Genomic DNA, 23,121 nt, shown 5'->3' with positions numbered 1-23,121 from the left:
CCTGTCTTCAATCTTTCCCATCATCAGGGTCTCTTTAAATGAGTCAGCTCTTCGCATCAGGTGGCCAAAGTATTGGAACTTCAGCTTCAGCATCAGTCCTTTCAAAGAATATTCAGGACTGATTTCTTTTAGGATTTACTGGTTGGATCTCCTTGCAGTCCAAGGGACTTTCAGAGTCTTCTCCAAACCACAGTTCAAAAGCATCAATTCTTCTGCGCTCAGCTTTCTTTATAGTCCAACTCTCATATCCATACATGACTACTGGAAAAACCACAGCCTTGACTAGATGGACCTTTATTGGCAAAGTAACGTCTCTGCTTTTTAATATGCTGTCTAGGTTGGTCATAACTTTCCTTCCAAGGAGTAAGCATCTTTTAATTTCGTGGCTGCAATCACCATCTGCAGTGACTTTGGAGCCCCCAAAAATTAAGTCAGCCATTGTTTGTACTGTTTCCCCATCTATTTGCCATGAAGTGATGGGACCGGATGCCATGATCTTAGTTTTCTGAATGTTGAGCTTTAAGCCAACTTTTTTACTCTCCTCTTCCACTTTCATCAAGAGGGTCTTTAGTTCTTCTTCACTGTCGGCCATAAGGGTGATATCATCTGCATAGCTGAGGTTATTGATATTTCTCCCGGCAATCTTGATTCCAGCTTGTGCTTCTTCCAGCCCAGCGTTTCTCATGATGTACTCTGCACAGAAGTTAAATAAGCAGGGTGACAATATACAGCCTTGACGTACTCCTTTTCCTGTTTGGAACCAGTCTGTTGTTCCATGTCCAGTTCTAACTGTTGCTTCCTGACCTGCATACAGGTTTCTCAAGAGGCAGGTCAGGTGGTCTGGAATGCCCATCTCTTTCAGAATTTTCCAGTTTATTGTGATCCACACAGTCAAAGGCTTTGGCATAATCAATAAAGCAGAAATATAGATGTTTTTCTGGAACTCTCTTGCTTTTTCGATGATCCAGCAGATGTTGGCAATTTGATCTCTGGTTCCTCTGCCTTTTCTAAAACCAGCTTGAACATCTGGAAGTTTACAGTTCACATATTACTGAAGCCTGGCTTGGAGAATTTTGAGCATTACTTTACTGGCGTGTGAGATGAGTGCAACTGTGTGGTAATTTAAGCATTCTTTGGCATTGCCTTTCTTTGGGATTGGAATGAAAACTGACCTTTTCATTTAAAGACATATAAATAAAATAGATTACTTTTATATTTTAAGACTGACTTAAATCTTGCTAATTGTATTTACTGGAAAGACTTTGAAAAGGAGGAAGTATACAGAAATAGCCCTTCCAATGTTTAACTTGATAATTTTTCATATAATATCACAAAATATAACATAAGGAACTTCATAATCTTAAGAAGAAAATGAGCGGTTTTAATAAACCGCTTCCTTCCTCCTAAACTTATACTGCTAATTTAGAATGGTGTTGCTAGAATAACTTCACAAAACTGCTAGACTACACAAAACTGCCTATGATCTTAAAATGTAGATAAAACACTGAAAGGAAACTATAAAATAATATAAATTAAAATTTAACACCAGCTTTTTGTTTTTAAAAAAATTTTTATTGGTGTATATTGATTTACAAGGTTGTGTTAGTTTCAGGTATATAGCACAGTGAATCAGTTACACATACACATATACCCACTCTTTTTATTTTGCTGAATCCTTTTCTTGTATTTATTAACCATCTAAAATTTAGAGAGGGCCTGACATCATTCAAACTGTGAGATTCAGGAAGTAGGTTCGTGTTTTTTTTAAGAAGGATGAAACATACCATCTTGGCCCTTGGTAGTGCTCACAGAATTGTATTTGAATAAATTTGTTAAAGTTTGACAGACCTAAGGGATGAGCTTCGGCTTCCTTAGTGGCTCAGAAGGTAAAGAATCTGCCTGCAGTGTAGGAGACCTGGGTTCAACCCCTGGGTTGGGAAGATCCCCTGGAGAAGGGAATGGCTACCCACTCCAGTATTCTGGAGTTTCGTAAGACAGAGGAGACAGGTGGGCTATAGTCCATGGGGTCACAAAGAGTCAGACATGACTGACATGACTGAGTGACTGACTAAAGCATGAGCTTAGGTATAACAGGGGGAAAAAATTACTGGACTAGGTCAAAGTTATCATTTAACATACTAAAGGAGGAGTATTCACTGTTAATGGTTGTCATGAGAGAGATTCTTCAAATTAGACATTTTAACAAAATATCCACTCTTTTTTAGATTCTTTTCTCATATTGGTAATTACAGAATTATTGAGTAGGGTTCCCTGTGTTACATATTAAGTCCATATTAGTTATCTATTTTACATATAATAATGTAACAGTAGCTTTAAAAAAAGGAATAATTCAGGGACTTCTCTGATGGTCCTGAGGCTAAAGCACCATGCCCCTAGTGGTGGGGGCCCAGGTTTGATCCCTGGTCAGGGAACTAGATCCCACATGGAGCAGCAAAGATCAAAGATCCTGCATACCTCAATTAAGACCCCGTGCAGCCAAATAAATAAAATAAAATAAATTTTTAAAAAAGGAATAATTCAGTAATTTATACACTTCTATTCTAATTGATAATATATATACACACCTGTAAAACTGCTTGAATGTAGATATATGTTTCTAATAATGTAACACTTCAGAACAGAGTCATTACTTTCACAATAGTAAATTAAAGTCAACAAATCCTACACTGCTTGTACAGTTAATATTATTTAGATGACTTAAGCTTAACTCTTAAGAACTCTAAAGCTAAAAAAATTTACATACTTTCTAGTCTACTAACCACCAAATGCTTTATATGAAATCACTATCATAGAATTTAAAATCTTAAAAATCATGCCAACTCTCCCCTTACACTGAAGTCTAGACCAGTAAGACAATTTGCCCAAGGTCACAGAAATTAGTGGTGGAGAAAGACACCAGAATTCAGATCTTTTGACACAGATGATGTTTTCACTATACGACTTTCTTATACCAGAAAGGAGGTGGAGGAAGAGGTGAGGATTGCTTAATTTCAAGCAGTATAGTCTATGTAGTGCCAATAATGAAGTAATGAACTCTTGAAAATGGCCAACTGCTGGTAGCTTTTTAAAGTACTGACAACAACATTCAGCTCTTTAGGGGAATTAAACATTGTTCCCTTCATAAATTTAAGAATTGAAAATATATGTCTATGTTTTAAATCTACGTTCCTCTTCAGTAAGATGCTAAAATTGCCTTCTCTAAATTTCATTGGCTGTGGTACTATTATGATTTGTCTATGTTATAAAGACCTTATTTCCTGTCCTCAGTAGCAAGTACGTTAGCATGTAGAGACCGTATTTTAATAAGCACTGCAAAGAAATATAGATTAACCAAAATTAATACTTTTTTTGTTTAAAAGGAGGGCAGAGGAGTGACGGCAATCCAGTAAATTTTCATCAGATACCACTGCAAAATAAGACTATTAAAAACTTGCCAATATACTGTTAAAATCTTTAATTCCAAGCATATGTATCATGCCATCATGTTCTCAGTTTCTCAGTATAGAAATGACCTCCCCACAGAGTTTGAAAAAGAGCAAGGTACTTCCCTGGCAGTCCCCATGGTTAGGACTCTGTCCTTTCACTGCCAAGGGCCTGGGTTTAATCCGTGGTTGGGGAACTAAGATCCCACATGCCATGTGGCACAGCATATAAATAAGTAAACAGACAGAAATATAGGTAGATATGGCTTCCCTGGTGGCTCAGATGGTAAAGAATCCTCTTGCCAATATAGGAGATGCAGGTTCAATCCATGGGTTAGGAAGATCCCCTGGAGAAGGGGATGACAACCCACTCCAGTATTCTTTTCTGGAGAATTCCATGAACAGAGGAGCCTGGTAGGCTACAGTCCATGGGGTTGCAAAGAGTCAGACATAACTGAGCAACTAACACTTATACTTAAATGGTGCTATCACCTACAGCAAAAGATGTTAAGAATAACTTACACTTTTCTCAAACTTAGCAAATAGTTTTGACATGATAATTACTAAGAGGCATGCCATATGATGAATGCATTGAGAGCAGTCTGGGTGGAATAATGGAGACTGAATCCAAATATGAGTGGGTAATGAAAGAATATGAGGACAGGAAATGAGCACAAGTAGGCAGAGGCTGAACAGCAATACTATAAAGTTCACTGGGAAGGGGGACAGGAAAATGCTGTAGATAAAACAGGAGGCAAATCAAAGAAGGTTTTTAAAAAACAGAATATTGTTGTTTATCATATTCCTTTCATCAAGAAAGGAAAAAAAAATCAATAGAAGAAAAATAGCCGGCAATTGCAGGAGCAATCTTTGAGGTGGTTAGAGAAGATGAGATCCAGGCCTAAGTGCAAGAGATAGTTTTTGATACAATCTGAGACACTTCATCCACTGAACAGCAGAAATAGCACGAGAGTTTGACTAGAGGTGCTGGCAGAGTGGCAGATTTGAGTAGGAAAATAGTTTCCAACTATTTCCTTCTTTTATAATGACACAGAAAGCAAACTGAAAATGAGGAAGAATGGTAAGTGTGAGGAAAAAGAAGGAATAAAATGAACAGTGGGAAAGTGTACAATGAACTATTATATGCTCATTTTTAATTTTCAGTCCTGCATTTAAGCGGAGAAAGTCAACAAAACTGTTTTCTCCAGGTACGATGAGCTGCTCAGGTACAGGCATGAAGCAGATGGATAGGCGGGTTTCATCCAGTGCTGAGGTTCTGCCTGAAGAATGTGAATGAAGGGACTGAGAAGGTGTGCGAGGGAACGACTGTAATGAGGGACCGAGGAACGTGGCTAAGAGAAGAGGGAAGTGAGCAATTAAAGCATAGAGAAGCAGTAGGGTCAATGGTTTTCTGGAAGTGGAAGAAGCAGAACTGCTGCAGTGACTAAGGGATCGGGAAGGAGGGAAAGGAGAAAAAGAAACATGTTGGTCTAGAGATTAAACGAGTTATACAGTATAGATTGGTCATGATATGGAATATTAAACTTCTACAGGCATTTCCTGGCAGTCCAGTGGTTAGAACTCGGCCAGGGAATTCCCTTCATGTATTTCACTATTCTTCTAATCAATATTTACTAGTGATAAAATACTACATTCTAGGGAATTAACATACATATTTCTATACATATATAAACAGATATAAAAATATATAACCGCTGCCCATGAAGAACTTACAATTTAAAAAGAAAGCATAAAACAAATATATTTTAATAAGCAAAGCTTAATGTTAAGACAAAACAAGGGAATACATACATTCAATATTCACACAGAATTCTGAAAACTCCTGACCAAGAAGGATAAACATATGTGTCCATTACCATACCTAAAGTTACAAAACATTCAAAAATACATAGCAAGAGAAAAAGAAGCAAATGAGTCCTGCGGTTGCTGCTACAAATAGCAACAGATGCAAGCCCAACTGAGAGCCAATCCAAGTTTAGGAGATAGGAAAGAAAGAGGTCAATAAGCAAGCTTTTAGTGATAGGACAAAAATGAAGATGCACTTTAAGTTAAGCTGCTGGTTAGGAGATGATTACCTGAACTTCTTCAAACTCACTCCAGTACACAGCAGAGGCACTCTTGGAGGCTGTATCTGGGAAGATAAGAAGCTACTTTCCTGTGTGTTCCTTTCATTTAATTTTAAAGCATACATGAATCCAGTGGTGATAAAACTGTATGTCATACTATTGTGTTAATGGAAAGATAATGTGTGTATTTTGCATAAGTTAACATATAGAGTCAATAGCTGCACTATTTTTCCCCTTCTAGCACAAGGCTAAACAATAGCAAACTCTTACTCTAAGTTTATTGATCGTGACTATTTAGGCTTTCTCTGGTCATTTTCAAGCTAAATTTACTAGCAGCAACATTTCACGTTACCAGTTTGACTGAATTCTCTGATTACAGTGATTACACAGAGTTCTATACTGTCAATAGAAGGACTGCAAACAATACTTAAATAAATCTCAAACAGTGTATGGCTAAAATTTAGATTCCAGGAAGGAAACATTCCAAAACATGAAACAAGGAAAGTTTCAAATTAAATAAATACTCTCCTAAGATGGAGGTCACTCAAACCAAGAATTAAAATATGCCGTCCTCAACTGGAACAAATTTAATCAAAACATTAAAAAATATGGAGAGGGAGGTCATGGGGAAAGCCAAAGCAACTATCAGAATGAAAAAAAGCAGAAAGAAAGTTTTCCAGTCCCATTGGAAGGATTAAACAAAAAAAAGGAAAACTACAAAACTTACATATATGTGTTTTAGTACACGTATTTCTTATGTAGTACAATGAAATCATTTTTCTTATAAACTGTCCTACCTCATTATTTGAGTCTTGAATAACTTTATAGAGGGCTGGTACCAGTGTTTTTTTCCGGTGTAAAGTTGCTGCATAATTGGTGATCTGGGTGTCAGGTAATGCCTAAAAGAAACATCAAAGGAAACTTAAAGTGAACTTAATATTTGAGAAGTCAAAAACTTAAATTTATATGAGTCCCTCTCAAAAAAATTTATAACAGAGTCAATTAAGAAAAGTAAGAAATAATTAATACATGAAATAACCATGAGCTAATAAAACAAATAAATTAGGATGTTATACAATTCTTCCAACTAGTCAACCATGAGAAATGATTAGAAATCAATATTACACAAGCTTTGCTGAAATGAGTCACTTTAGTAAAAAAAAAAAAACAGCGTGGGATATATTTCAATTCCTGTATTTTATTTTCACAAAACACTTATTTCTATACTGTTAATAAATTATACAGTTTTTAGTCAAATTAATGAGTGATTTTTAATCACAGGAAATAAAAACATAAGGCACAAATTTGATTTCCATGCCTTATTAAAGCTTGGAGGCTTCCCTTCTTTTATTGAATATATCTTAAAATTTATATATTACCTGATCAATCCTAACAACTAGATTCATTTTTACGTAGTATCTTCTGGCCATAATTCACATTATTTGTTGTTGCTGAGTCACTAAGTCATGTCCGACTCTTTGTGACCCCATGTACTGCAGCAGAGCAGGCTTCCCTGTCCTTCACTATCTCCCAGACTTGTTCAAACTCATGTCCACTGAGTCGTTAAAGTCATCGAACCATCTCTGTTGCTCCCTTCTCCTCTTGCCCTCAATCTTTCCCAGCATCAGGGTCTTTTGCAATTATTCACATTAGTGTCTTTTTAAAGAGGTGCAATGATAGAAACAAGTTATTTCATATTTTGCCATTCCCATTTTATAACTTTTGTGTCAGTTTCTCCATGAACACATATACACTGAATTACGACATACAGAATCATATGACACATTCTCATTCTCAATGCAATTTACCTTGAATTCTGATAACCATTCTTCCACAACACCACGTTCAGTTCCCAGCATCTTCTTCTACCTTCTATTCCTCTTTTCTGGAAGAAAAAAAAGGGAAAAAAAAAAAAAAAAGCACTGAATTTGAGGACAGTAAATCATGTGTGCCTTTCATTGAAGGAGAAACTCATCTAGTGCATATTTTAGTTAAGGAGGCTTACTAGAGTGGGTTGCCATGCCCCACTCCGGGGACCTACCCGACCCAGGAATCGAACCTGTGTCTCCTGTGGCTCCTGAATCGCAGGCGGATTCTTTATTGCTGAGCCACCGGGCAAGCCCCAGTTTCAGACTAGTGTTCAATTAAAACAAAATTGTTTATAAAGAAATAAGTTCTATCTTTAATGATATGTTTGAAATCTAATTTCCTAATGCTTTTATATTTTCCCCAACAACTATATTCCAAAGTAACAAAATCTAGTTTACTAAGTAAAATCAAATTGCACATTACCCAAGACAAACGTACAGTCCATGCCTAGTGTGTATGCTTAGTCGCTCAGTTGTGTCCGGCTCTTGCGACCCCACAGACTGTAACCTTCCAGTTTCCTGCGTTCATGGGATTTTCCAGGCAAGAATACTGGAGTGGGTTGCCATGCCCTTCTCCAGGGGATCTTCCCGACCCAGGAATCGAACCCAGGTCTCCTGCATTGCAGGTAGATTCTTTACCAACTGAGCTACAAGGGAAGCCCTGCTTTTACCAAATATACAACTGGAATAAGTTATACATAATAGAATAAACAATGTGACAGATTTTTACAAAGGTAAAAAAGTTAGAAATCAAGGGTCATGTATGTATAGCAAAATGATGATAAACATATACATACATACACACTATACAAAATAAGGCTGGAAAAATGTCCAGGTAGAAAAAGCAAGTTGTATAATAGTATATAAGTTATAATTCCATTAAAAATTATGTAAATGTGAAAAGCTGGGAGGAAAAATACATACATTATTCAGTGACTTTATTTTTCTGGGCTCCAAAATCACTGCAGATGGTGACTGCAGCCATGAAATTAAAAGATGCTTACTCCTTGGAAGGAAAGTTATGACCAACCTAGACAGCATATTAAAAAGCAGAGACATTACTTTGCCAACAAAGGTCCGTCTAGTCAAGGCTAAGGTTTTTCCAGTGGTCGTGTATGGATGTGAAAGTTGGACCATAAAGAAAGCTGAGCGCCAAAAAATTGATGCTTTTGAACTGTGTTGTTGGAGAAGACTCTTGAGAGTCCCTTGGACTGCAAGGAGCTCCAACCAGTCCATCCTAAAGGAGATCAGTCCTGGGTATTCATTGGTAGGACTGTTGTTGAAGCAGAAACTCCAATACTTTGGCCACCTGATGTGAAGAGCTGACTCATTGGAAAAGACCCTGATGCTGGGAAAGATTGAGGGCAGGAGGAGAAGGGGGCAACAGAGGATGAGATGGTTGAATGGCATCATTGACTCAATGGACATGAGTTTGAGCAAGCCCTGGGAGTTGGTGATGGACAGGGAGGCCTGGCGTGCTGCAGTCTCTGGGGTCACAAAGAGTCGGACATGACTCAGTGACTGAACAACAACAAAAAGTCCCACATATATTTGGAACTATTTATGAGCTATTATTCCCAATTTTGTACCAGGACTGTAATATTTTCATTACTGTGGCTTTATAATGCACTTTGTAAATATACAATCTATGGGGTCATAAACAGTTGGACACGACTGAATGACTTAACACTTTATAATAGTACCCAAGTCCCATATTAATTTTTTCCTAAAAATGTATTTCATTATTATTGCCTGCTTTATTCTTCTAGTTAAATATTAGACTTCTAACTTTCTTTTCTATACTCCATCCTCATAGGAATTAAATTTACAAATTAATTTCAAATGACATCCTCACATCATTGAGTCATCCAATACAGAAGCACAGCATTGCTCTTTATTAAAAATCTTCTCTTTTATGCCTGTATAAATTCCGTGTTTTCTTCACACAGATCAACACATTCAAATTAAGTTGATTCCTACGTAAAATCTTCTCGGTTGGTTGGTTCCAGATCCACTGTGGATACCAAAAGCCAAGGATACTCAATTCCCACAGCCGGCCCTCCCTATCAGCAGATTCAACCAACCATGTACTGTGCAGCACTGCATGTATTTACTGAAAAAATCTGAGTATAAGTGGCTTTGCTCAGTTCAAACCAGTGTTGTTCAAGGGTCAACAGTTTATAGTTTCTTGTTGCAACTGTGATTCTTTTTCATCATTTCAAACTAGCTATTGTTACACACACAAAAATAAATACTTTAAAAAAAAATCAAAATGAACAAGTTTTTAGATAAATATTTAAAATACTGAAGATGACTTAAATTAAGATTTATTTCTATGTTTTAGGAAATATCTATACTTTGACTACAACTGACTTCTTTATAGAAAAGGACAACAAAAAGCAAGTACAATTAATCAAAAAATTTTCAAATTCTTTACAAAGAACATCAACAGCTTTTAAAATTAAAAAGAAAATCAAACATTATTTTTTGAAAGAAGCACAAAACTTTTTAATCTGATATTTACTTCACTGGAATCCTTGATACAGAGCCCAGAATATACATTTTGAAAAAGTTCCCCCAAGTAATCCTGATGACTACCTTCAGTTAAAAAAAAAAAAGTATTACATCCAAGTTAAATTTCTCATTTTATTTTTTTTTTAATTTCTCATTTTAAATTTCTATATGGTATCTCCCATAAAAACAAATTTGCCATGTCAAATCACTTTAGTTTCTATCAATACTGTTTTTTTATGTGACTGCAAGTTAATTAACTTTAGACAGGAGAATATAGTGGTGATAATAATAATTATAACCAAAACACCATACTTCCCTGATTTTATGATACTAATTTTAAGACAGCAGTTTATTAACAAATTAAGAAATAATCCTTTATTAAAATGAAACAAAATGCTTAATTAAAGGATAAGAGCACAAGCTTATCCATATAATCCCATAAGACTTTTAAAAATTATCCCTTACATTTCTGGCCACCTTTAGTCTCTTTACACTTGCCACACTCTCCTAGTTCTCTGTATATGGCTGTTCAATGTTAACCTCTTCACAGAAGTCCCCTGTGTCTACTCTATTTATATTGGCTGCCTCCACATGCTCTTCCCTCCAACCCTTAACACTCTGTCCTTTCCTTCATATCATTTTAGCAAAATCTGTAAATAATCTTTTTTTTTTAAATGAGGCATAGCTCATGTACAATGTTCTAATTATTTACTTATTGTTGGCCTTCCCACTAGAATTTGTACTTCACAAGGATAGGCACTGTGTCCCAAGTGCCAGGCACACAGCAGGTACTCAAACATCTGATTTAATTATTTGTGCTCATGAACTCAATTTATTTAGCACCTTCGCAATGACACTTATTTTTGGTCACAACAAAACCTGAAATATCTTCTGCATTTTCTGTTTAATTAAGCTTAATAATTTTATTTTTTCCAAATTAAATACAGATGGAAACTAAGAGCCTCTTTCAAAATCATCCAGAAACTTCTGACAGGCAGATATTCTCCCAGATACATGAGTCATTCATACTAACCTTGCTCAGGTCTGAAATTAGAGACAGAGATCTGGCAATTTTGCCGTCTTTGAATTAACTGCCATGTGTCAGGCAATCTTCTGCTGAGAAAATTATTACTGCAAAACTGTATTATACTGTGATATTTTGTAGACTTTTTTTTTTTTTTGGTAGACATTTTAAGTAACAATTAGGGGCAAAAATTCAGTTAACAATTCAACCCTATGTGGTTTTACTAAAATCAACTGAAATGATAACTGACTAAATGAATACACAAAGCTAAATTCCCAAAACACCAAATATGAATGATTACTGCTATTTCAAAATTTACTTGCCTGGCTGCTGAAAAGCATATTTGGGCAATATACATCTTGATTTCAAAAATGTGAAAAAACGTGTCTTGAAAGTGAGAAAAAAGAGAGTTATCAGTGAGCCTTTTAAGTATAAACACTGTATCAGCTGCTTTTGGACTTTATCTGATTTAATGACAGGAAACAGAATGTAGTGGTTTAGCCTCAATTTTTGTCTCAGTAGACACTGTTTCACCCCTACATTTTACAAGTTTATTAACTCATTAAATTCAAATTTATTATATAAACCCATTAAATTCAAGTTTCTAATATAAGCCCATTTCATGTTAACAAATAACATTTTAAAAAGAAACTTTCTTTTTCCAAAACAAAAACAACTATAGTGACAAGAATAGTGCTGTTTTACAATTTCTGCAAATCTTATACTTGCCTCTGCATCCAATCTGTTGCTGGAAATCTTCAAGGTATATTCACCAAAGAATGACAGTGAAGAAGAAGTCAAATACTATCTTAGTATTAGTATGAAAATCAGGTTTAACTCCACAGATCCACTTAAAGGATTCCCAGGACACATACTGAGCACAGACTCTGGAGCCAGATTAAGCTTCAGGTCACTAACTCTAGCTATGTTTATTTTTTTTAATTGAGTTATAATTAACATACAATATTATATTTGATATTTTTGATATGTATAAAAATTTGGTATTTTTATACATTATGAAAAGATCACTGCAATAAGACGAGTTACCAACCTTCACCACACAAATTTGTTACGATATTATTGACTACGTTCCCTATGTGTGCATTACATACCTATGACCTATTTATCTTTGAACTGAAGTGTGGACATCATTCTACGTTTAAATCATCGTACCCCCTTACTGCTGCTGCTGCTGCTGCTGAGTCGCTTCAGTCATGTCCGACCCTGTGCGACCCCACAGATGGCAGCCCGCCGGGCTCCCCGTCCCTGGGGTTCTCCAGGCAGGAACACTGGGGTGAGCTGCCGCTTCTGTCTCCTTACTAGCTATACTTAAACCCTGTGTTTCATTCCTTTCATTTCAAAAAGACAGGTAATAGAGGTCCTAAGGTAAAGGAGATCAGTCCTGGCTGTTCACTGGAAGGACTGATGCTGAAGCTGAAGCTACAATACTTTGGCCACCTCACGTGAAGAGTTGACTCACTGGAAGAGACTCTGATGCTGGGAAACATCTGGGGGCAGGAGGAGAAGGGGACGGCAGAGGATGAGATGGCTGGATGGCATCACCGACTCAATGGACATGAGTCTGAGTAAACTCCAGGAGTTGGTGATGGACAGGGAGGCCTGGCGTGCTGCAATTCACGGGGTCGCAAAGAGTCGGACACGACTGAGCGACTGAACTGAACTGAAGGTAAACACTGTACAAACAAGGTAAACACTGAGCAGTACATAATTAATCTTCAGGATACTATGTACTATAAAACACCTGTTATCCCCATCTAACAGATAAGAAAATTAAAGTGTAAAGTTTGAGTGATCCACACACGGCAACACAATTTAAGTGGCAGAGCTGGAATTTGAATTTAATACCTACTAAAATCTATGGTTGAAAGATGTAATTGTTCCTTTCTCACAGCTCATACTTCTCCCCCCAGAGCTGTCTATGTTCTGACCATATTCACTTCTCAGGGTCTCTATCACTTCATGCACACCTTCACACCAGGGATTCTGTTCCAGCCTGTAGTGCTGTCCTACAATAATTATTCCAATCCTGTCAGTCTCAGCAGGCCTTTCTTGACCACTTTATCTAGACAGAAGTCCTTTTCCCCTTTTCCAACAAAAACAGTTCATTTTCTTCCTATGGACATGGATTTTATACCTTGCTTACTAAACCTTATTACTTATTGTCTATCTTTCCTAACAGATTACAAATTCCATGAGAATAGAAAGGTCCTTTTCTGTTTTGCTCGCAACTGAGTGCTCACTATGAACTCAAAGCTAACAAGTATTTTATGGTATCCAGACATATCACAGGTACTTAATGTCTATTTGCTGAATCAATGAACCGCAAAGCTTATATGATCTTGGACAAATAACTTAAACCCTTTGGGCTTCAGGTCGCTACAATGATAAGTTACTTTCTAAATCTAAAATCCTATAAATATATTTTAGTGCCTTCTTTTGTAACCAGTAGGCTACAAAGAAAAAATTTAAATATATGTATTTAACTAGAATCAGCATCTTTTAGCATTTAGAGGTGGCTATGAACATAGTTATTAACATACTGCAAGTCCTCTTTTTATTTAAATAGACAATACAGAATTCTGAAAATCATTTCTTCTGCTGCATATTACACTCATCCCATCACTTGGTATATAAAAGCTATATTTAAAAGCAAAAATCAAGCTGATGTTCTAGCATGCAGATTGACTCAGGCCCATACTGCCTCACTTCCAGAGTATGAAACAAATTAAAAAGGCTATCACAGAAAATGACTATCTTTTCAGTGACCATGGAAATGGCAACCTTTATTAGTAAGATCTGAATAAAACATAATAAAAAAAATAAAGTGCTAAAATATGATCTTAAAGAGATCAATAACTACTTGTCAGAAAGCAAATTCACAATACTTGTACAAGTACAGTTAAGTTCTCCACTACCTACACAGATATATATTGTATCTTATCTGATCATCAGGATATATATTCTTCTTTAGAAACGGACAATTTAGAGAGAACTAGGCTTCCCTGGTAGCTCAGATGATAAAGAATCCACCTGCAATGCAGGAGACCGGGGTTCATATCCCTGAGTCAGGAAGACTGGGAGAAGGGAATGACTACCCACTCCAGTATTCTTGCCTGGAGAACTCCATGGACAGAGGCCCCTGGTGGACTACAGTTTACAGGGTCACAAAGAGTTGGGCACAACTGAACAACTAACAGGATGTAACAGGCAATAGGGCCTACTAGTTATAAGGAGTACAGGCTTTTGCTCTAGACTGCCTGAGTTTGAATTCCAGCTCCATGACCTACAACTTATATTAACTTGAGAAAGTTACTTAACTAATCTGTGGTCTCAAATCCCTCATTTATAAAATGGAGATTACCTATGTCAAATAATTTTTTTTAAAGGTTAAATAAGTTCACAGACAGCAGTGAGCTAAACGATGATAACTGCTCTCAAGGACTTCTAAAGGCTCTCAAGGATTTCTAATGGACCAAAATTATTGGATAAAAAAAGCTATACAATTATCAGGGTGACATATGACAGTAAAAAATGGTTTTGTTACTGCAAACTTTCAAACAAGGTCATTATCTATCTACATATTTCAAGGTATAAGTATGAAACAAAGCACTTAACACACGCTATTATTGTAAATACCAAACTCTAAGTAAAACATTAGAGCTGCACTGTCCAGTTTTAAAATAAAATTTAAAAATCAATTCCTGGGAATTTCCTGGCTGTCCAGTGGTTAGGACTCAGAGCTTTCACAGAAGAGGGTCTCAGTTTGATCCTTGGTCACAGAACTAAGATCCTATAAGCCACATGGCATGGCCAAAAAATTTAGAAAAAAAAACTGTACTATTAAAAAAAAACCCACCAATTCTTTACTTGCACTAGCCACATTTCAAGCACTTAGTAGCTGCATGTAGCTAGTGTCTCCCATATTAGAAGCACAGACGTAGAACACAGACATTATCAAAGAAATTCTATAAACAGCACTGATCTAGATGTAGTTAGACAACACAATTATGCTGAGTAAACTCAATAATTTAAGAGCTACAAAGTTTAGGAAACAAAAAGTTTTAAAGACAACAATTAAAAAGGAAACACTTTCAAAAGTAAAATTAAAAGGCAATAATTAAGATGTGATTATTTCAAGTCTCCTAGGTAAAAACTGCTTAGTAAATAGAAGCTACCCACCAAAAATTACCAAAAATTCCAACCTGTCTAACTATGGGAACTTCATTCTTTATCCTTTAAAAAGTTAAATTCTATAATTTTACCTCTGTTGTAAGATCAGTGTTCTAATGGAGGAGGTGGCACAGGAATGCAGCAGAGTTCAAGTGTGGAATTCATTTGTTGAGACTTAAATATTTTCCAACTCTACAAAAAGTGAAAATGAAAAACTGTGAAATACCGAGAGAGAATATTATCAAGAATGTAAAGTAAAGGAGAAAGAATAATTTTGAAAATACATTTATAATACAATTTACCTAATTTAAAAAATAATTAGGATTATTTTTAAGTTTTCTATTATGACCAGGAGATACTCAAATACCACTATCAAACTTATTTTTAAAACATCAGATTTGGAGAAAAGTCTGAGTTTTATTTCAAATTTACCATTAAATATCTATAAAGACTTCGAGTAAGCTATTTAAAATTTCTGGAGGTTAACCTGAATAATCTACAAAAATAAGTTACTTCCTAGTCAAAAAGCCTATAAATCCAATTTTTGAAACATTACAGTGATCTCACACACACACACAGACGTAACAATCAATAAAATTTTAATGTGCAGCATAAAATAGAACTTAAATAATGAATATAAATAGCCACATTACAATTTTGCATGAATTTCACAGACTGAAAAGTTTATCATTTTGAGAAAGAACACAGAAAATGCTACTACTTGAAGTTCAAAAACATTAAAAATTATTTTCAAACTGCTTAAAGTATACTTTAAAAAATGTATACTTTTCTCATAAAGTCATAACTACTGTCATGCAGTTGCTGACCACATTATACTCTACTTCTTTGATTCAAAATTCATCACAACTTCAGAATCCAAAACATCAAGAGTAAATTAACATTTTGAAATAGTTCATCACAAAATACTTTTTTAATACAAGGAATACTGCAATAAAATTCTCTTGGAGTTAAATGACGTTATCACTTTAAATTCTCCAAAGTTGTACTCGCTTCGGCAGCACATATACTAAATTCTCCAAAGTTTTTCAAACTGAAGGTGCATCGGGAAACCTCCTACTCCAAGATTGGCAGCTGACTTTTCATCTCTTACACACTGGGCTATCCCATGAAATTTTTTATTTCATGAGAAGTTTTGCCATGGGGAAAAAACTTGAAAAGGACTGACAGAATGTCTCTGGAAAGATATACAAGAAATTGGTAACACTTTGGGAAGAGACATTTGATGTTAAGGAGACTGTCTTTTTGAACTTTGGGAATTTGGAACCACCGAGACAATTGCCAGATTTTGAAGCAGTGCAGGCAGGCAGACTTGAGAGCTATGCTGGGAAGCTCTGTAGAGATAGGTCTCTGACAGACTTTCAAAGTTAAGGATACAGATACTAGGCTCTCAGTTGAGGAAAACAAAACCAAACAAGAAAACCCAACAGGGCAAACAATAAGAAAACTGAGTCATTCAGAGTATGTTCTTTAACTACAAAAATAAATAAATAATAACAATAATCACTCAATCATGTCTGACTCTTTGTGACCCCACAGACTGTAGGCTGTCAGGCTCCTCTGTCCCAGAATTCTTCAGGCTAGAATACTGGAATGGGTAGCCATTCCTCTCTCCAGGGGATCTTCCCAACCCAGGGACTGAACCCAGGTCTCCTCATTGCAAGCGAATTCTTTACCAACTGAGCCACGAGGGAAGCCCATAATTAACAATAACTAATAACAAATAAAATAACAATAATAAATAAAAGGGCTTCCCTTGTGGCTCAGCTGGTAAAGAATCTGCCTGCAATGCGGGAGACCTGGGTTTGATCCCTGGGTTGGGAAGATCCGCTGGAGATACCAAGGAAACATTTCATGCAAAAATGGGCTCAATAAAGGACAGAAATGGTATGGACCTAACAGAAGCAGAAGATATTAAGAAGAGGTGGTAAGGATACACAGAAGAACTATATAAAAAAGATCTTCATGACCCAGTTAACCACGGTGGTGTGATCACTCACCTAGAACCAGACATCCTGGAATGAAAGTCAAGTGGGCCTTAGGAAGCTTCACTACAAACAAAGCTAGTGGAGGTGATGGAATTCCAGTTGAGCTGTTTCAAATCCTAAAAGATGATGCTGCACTCAATATGCCAGCAAATCTGGAAAACTCAGCAGTGGCCACAGGACTGGAAAAAGTCAGTTTTCATTCCAATCCCAGAGAAAGGCAATGCCAAAGAATGTTCAAACGACCACACAATTGCACTCATCTCACACGCTAGTAAAGATGCTCAAAATTCTCCAAGCCAGGCTTCAACAGTACACAAATCATGAACTTCCAGATGTTCAAGCTGGATTTAGAAAAGGCAGAGATCAATTTGAACCAGAGATCAAATTGCCAACATCCGCTGGATCATCGAAAAAGCAAGAGAGTTCCAGAAAAACATCTATTTCCGCTTTATTGACCATGCCAAAGCCTTTGACTGTGTGGATCACAATAAACTGTGGAAAATTCTGAAAGAGATGGGAATACCAAACCACCTAACCTGCCTCTTGAGAAATCTGTCTGCAGGTCAAGAAGCAACAGTTAGGACGGGATATGGAACAACAGACTGGTTCCAAATTGGGAAAGGAGTACGTCAAGGCTGTATACTGTCACCCTGCTTATTTAACTTATATGCGGAGTACATCATGCGAAATGCTGGGCTGGATGAAGCACAAGCTGGAATCAAGACTGCTGCGAGAAATACTGTAGCTTAGTTGGTAAAGAATCTGCCTGCAATGCAGGAGACCTGGGTTCAATTCCTGAGTCGGGAATATCCCCTGGAGAAGGAAATGGCAACCCACTCCAATATTCTTGCCTGGAGACTTCCATGGACAGAGGATCCTGGCAGGCCATAGTCCACGGGGTCGCAAGAATTGGGCACGACTTAGCAACTAAATGACGATGATGATGCAGATGACACCACCCTTATGGCAGAAATCAAAGAAGAACTAAAGAACCTCTTGATGAAAGTCAAAGAGAGCAAAAAGGTTGGCTTAAAACTCAACATTCAGAAAACAAAGATCATGGCATCCAGTTCCATCACTTCATAGAAAATAGATGGGGAAACAATGGAAACAGTGAGAGACTTTATTTTTTTGGGCTCCAAAATCACTGCAGACGGTGTCTGCAGTCATGAAATTAAAAGATGCTTGCTCCTTGGAAGAAAAGCTATGACCAACCTAGACAGCATATTAAAAAGCAGAGACATTACTTTGCCAACAAAGGTCCATCTAGTAAAATTATGGTTTTTCCAGTAGTCAAGTATGGATGTGAGAGTTGGACCATAAGAAAGCTGAACACTGAAGAATTGATGCTTTTGAACTGTGGTGTTGGAGAAGGCTCTTGAGAGTCCCTTGGACTGCAAGATCAATCCAGTCCATTCTAAAGGAAATCAGTCCTAAATATTTATTGGAAGGACTGATGCTGAAGCTGAACCTCAAACACTTTGGCCACTTGATGCACCTGACTCATTTGAAAAGATCCTGATGCTGGGCAAGATTGAAGGCGGGAGGAGAAGGGGACAACAGAGGATGAGATGGTTGGATGGCATCACCAGCTCAATGGACATGAGTTTTGAGTAAGCTCTGGGAGTTGCTGACGGACAGGGAAGCCTGGCGTGCTGCAGTCCATGGGGTTGCAAAGAGTCGGACACGACTGAGCGACTGACCTGAACTGGATAAATAAAAACCTAAAGAAACCTCAGCTACCTGGAAATTTTAAATTATACTTCTAAACATCTATGGGTCAAAGAAGATATTAAAGCCAAAATCAGGGACTTCTTTGTTGGTCCAGTGGTTAAGACTCCATGCTCTAAATGCAGGGGACACAGGTTTGAACCCTGGTTGGGAAACAAAGATCCCATACACCGTACAACATGGCCAAAAAACTTAAAAAGAAAAAAAAGAAACTAAACAAATAAAAATGCAACTTCCAATAGCACTAAAAAAGAGAGAGAAAAAAATCTAACAGAAGATATGCAAGACCACTATACTGAAAACAAGAAAACATTTTTGAGAGATAAACTGAAGGCCATATCACATTCACAGCCTGGCAGCTCAGAGTAAAAATGTCAATTCTCCCCTAACTGATTTCTAGTTTTGAAGCAATCTTAATCAAAATCCCACTGCTCTCCTGTAAAAGACAGACTGACAAGCTGATTCTGAAATCCCTATGGAAATACAAGGAGCCAAGAATAACCAAGGCAACCTTTAAAAACAACAAAAACTGGAGGACTATACTCCAAAATGTTAAAACCTATTATAAAGCCACAGTAATTAACTGTACAAGTACAGTAACTAAAACTTACCAATGAAAAAGTAAAGCCTAGAAAGTCACATACAAGTAGGATTGTCTGATTTATCACAAAGGCAAATTGTAGTGCATTTGGGAAAAGACTCTTTTAAATAAAAGATGCAGGGTCAACTGGATATCCCTATAGAAAATATTGTATCATGATCTCTAACCTTACACAACTCACAAAAATAAATTCCAAATAGAATGTAAATCTAAAAATGAAAGTAAACAAACAAACAAAAAAAAAAAAACCATAGCAAAATATCTTTGTGTCTTTGAAACAGGCATTTTTTTCTTTTTTTACAATGTTGTGATAGTTGAAGGTGAACAGCAAAGGGACCCAACCATACATATATGTGTATCCATTCTCCCTCAAATTTCAATTCCATCCACACAGCAGGCAAATATTTTTTAAGCAAACAAAAAGGCACTAACCACTACCACAGCAACAATAAATTCGACTGCATCACACCTGTCATTAAAAGGCAGACTAAGAGAGTGAAAAGGCAAGTCAAAGACTAGAACAGGGTATCAGTAACACCCTAAGGAGAGATCTGTGATTGCTTGGGGTTGGGGTCGGGGCAGGAAAGCTAGAAGATTTGTAACTTCTCCAGACCGGGAGTATGTCTTAGATGTACCTGTATTCGCAGTTCCCGACAGGGCTCAGCACACAGTCAGCACTTCGTTCATGACGACTGAATGAAGGGCTGAACAGCAACAAGCGGTCAGTTAGCAGCAGACTCAGGAGAGGAGTGAAAGTGAAAAGTCAAAGTGTTAGTCGCTCAGTCATGTCTGACTCTTTGTGATCCCATGGACTGTAGCCCGCCAGGCTCCTTTGTCCATGGGATTCTCCAGTAAGAAAACTGGAATGGGCTTCCATTCCCTTCTCCAAGGGATCTTCCCGACTCAGGGTTCAAACCCAGGTCTCCTGCATTGCAAGTAGATACTTTACCATCAGAGCCACCTGGGAAGCCCTTCAGGAGAGGAGATAGGGAGGCAAGTATGGCAAAGATTACTAGTTCCCATCTGATATAGATCCACACTCCATCTGCAATAATCTAGTCTACACTGTCAGCTAAAGCCATTTCTGAATCTTATTTACAGCTAAGTATGGCCAAGTGACTAAGTTTTGGTCATCAAGATCAGAGTTATAGAAAGGTTTCTCTCCTTCCTTTTCCCTGCCTTGGCCACGCGACATGATTTGCAGGATCTTAGTTCTCCAATCAGGGATTTAACTCAGGTCCATGGCAGGGAAAGCACTGAGTCCTAACTACTGGCCTACCAGGGAAATCCCTAGAAAGGTTTCTTAAAAGATGAAAGGTATGCCCCTTTTATCTCTTCTTCCTCCTTTCTTCTGTCTAGATCATGGATATGACAACTGGATATACAGCAACCATTCTGTGATCATGAAAATAGAAGCCACATGCTAAAGATGGCAAAGGAAAAACAGAATGTGACTGGTCCTTGACAAGCCTATGGCGCTGCTGTATAAGTCTTATATTGTTATTTTTGAATTTGTTTTTACAAGACAAAGAAATTAACTACTATCTTATTTAAGCAATGGTTATTTCTTATCTTTCTAGCAGCCCAAACAATTCCTAACTGGTAAGGTAAGAAAGAGACTCCAGCAACAAATCTATGGTCTAAGATATCAACAAGCCATCTCAGTTATGCTTCAATGCTAATAAAGTGTTCATCTCCACTGAAACGGGGGGGGGGGGGTGGGAAGTTGGGGGGTAGCATAGGAAGCAAAACTGACTAAAGAATCTACTCTGAAAGCATACCACCATTATAGCTCAGATGGAGGGGTGTTTATAACAGTTTAGTACACTGAAAAGATTGCATAATACAGTACTATAATTTCTTGCCAACATTTAGGAGTTATATTCTAGAAAAGTAATGTGACTTATTGTGACTGGCCAAAACCAAATTATATGAAAATAAGAGGTTAAGAAAAATAAACATTTTAATAGAAAATGTTAAATCAGCTATTTAAAACCTGTTCAAATAAAAACCAGTGAATTTTCTACATATTAACTCCTTCAAATTTCCAAGAAATACTACTGTAGCACAACAGTTTGATAAGGCTGATTCTCTCATATTATGATCAATATTCTACTTCATAAAGATTTTGAACCTGTTCTTGGCTTGCCATTTTACGTCTTTGGTAACTGTGTTTTTATTTTTGTTAAATCAACAAAAAATTTCACATTTTTATAGTGACTGTATAATTTTGGGGGTTGTTTTTCATCCATACATTAAGAAAATAGAAAGTAACCTGATTTCTCTGTGGACTATTATGGACTGAATTTTTGTGTCTCCCCAAAATTCATATACTGAAATACTAACCCCCAATGTGATTAGGAGGTGGGGCCTTTGGTGGGGGGTGATTAGCTCATGGGGTAGCATCTCATGAATGGGATTAGTGCCCTTATAGGAAAGATCCCCAGTGAGCTCTCTCACATGTTAAAACACAATGAGAATGCAGCCATCTCAGACATAGGAAATGGGTCACCAGGTGACATTAAATTTGCTGGCACCTTGATCTTGGACTCCCTAAGTTCAAGAACTAAAGAAATAAACGTTTGTTGTTTAAACCACCCAGTCTATGGTACTTTATTATAGCAGCCTAAATTGATGGAGAGAAAGGTCCTTTTCTATTTCTCCACTCCCTTGAATTTGGGCTAGCTTAGTGAATTGCTTTGACCAATAGAATTTGGTGGAAGGGATGTTATATAAGTTCCAAAGCCTAATCCTCAAAGAGGCCTTGCAGCCTTACAGATTCCACCTTCACCTTTTTAGAAGGCTACCTTAAGAATGCCCTGTAAGGATGCCAAACGAGCCTACCAGAGGATGAGAAGCCACACCGAGAAGCACTGAAGCCCTTTAATGAACAGCCAGCACCACGGGCAAACATGCGAGTGTGAACATCTGCAGGCTGGCTGCACAGTCCCTTGCTGGTTTCACCTGGCTCTCTCACGCAGCTGAATCCACCTGGAGGGCTGACTGAGTCAGAAGGTCCAAGATGTTCGCACACGCACGTTTGCACATGGTGCTGGCTGTTCATTAAAGGGCTTCAGTTCTTCTCAGTGTGGCTTCTCATCCTCTGGTAGGCTAGTCTTCCTACAGAATCAGGAAACATAAAAACATCTTTTAGTCCTGAGTTATTAAATCTTGGGGTACTGGTTTAGGCAGCAGCAACAAACTTTAAGATAATACTTAAAACAATAGCTTCTTGAAGGTGAGAACAACTGCTTCAGATTTTTCTGTTTTTATCTTTAGTTCACCTATTATAGTATCTTGTAAGCCATGCTGACCCCAACACTTCATTCTACTACAATTAAAAACAAAAAAGAAATTAACGTATGAAAACACAGTAGAGAGCCATTAAAGGATTTTGTATGAAGTGAGTAATATGTAATAGGCACTTTTTAAAAGAGAACCCTGGTTACAATGTAGCATGGACTAGAGGGAGGAAAGACCTACAAAGGCAGGTGACCAATAAGAATACTTTGGAAGGGTCCTAGTGAGAAATTAGAAAGGGTCTAGTAGGAAATTAGGTGCCTAGACTATAATTACTGCTACTGCTATTGCTACTATTACATGCATTATGTATTTATTTTATAGAATGTCACTTGGTGACTTTCTTTTAAAAACTT

At 37.2% G+C, this 23,121-nt stretch overlaps 1 protein-coding gene across 6 annotated transcripts in view; it reads right to left on the bottom strand.

Annotated features, from left to right (window-relative positions):
- Positions 1-23,121, bottom strand: part of FAM126B (family with sequence similarity 126 member B) — a 62,158-nt gene that overhangs the window by 32,705 nt on the left and 6,332 nt on the right. For 3 of the 6 annotated variants that reach the window (XM_043910413.1, XM_043910412.1, XM_043910416.1), the window contains exons 3-5: positions 15,220-15,319; positions 7,339-7,415; positions 6,328-6,429 (exon numbers count right to left, since the gene is read on the bottom strand). In XM_043910413.1, coding sequence (XP_043766348.1) covers positions 6,328-6,429; positions 7,339-7,389 — 153 coding nt within the window. In that variant the 5' untranslated portion in view covers positions 7,390-7,415; positions 15,220-15,319. Of the gene's footprint in view, positions 1-5,539; positions 5,596-6,327; positions 6,430-7,338; positions 7,416-15,219; positions 15,320-20,100; positions 20,170-23,121 lie in introns of those variants that run through there. The other 3 variants (XM_043910414.1, XM_043910415.1, XM_043910417.1) reach the window with 2 other exon arrangements.

The sequence above is a fragment of the Cervus elaphus genome, chromosome 8 (genome assembly GCF_910594005.1).
Source record: "Cervus elaphus chromosome 8, mCerEla1.1, whole genome shotgun sequence".
Classification (NCBI taxonomy): Eukaryota; Metazoa; Chordata; class Mammalia; order Artiodactyla; family Cervidae; genus Cervus; species Cervus elaphus.
This window is presented reverse-complemented; position numbering and strand designations above follow the sequence as displayed.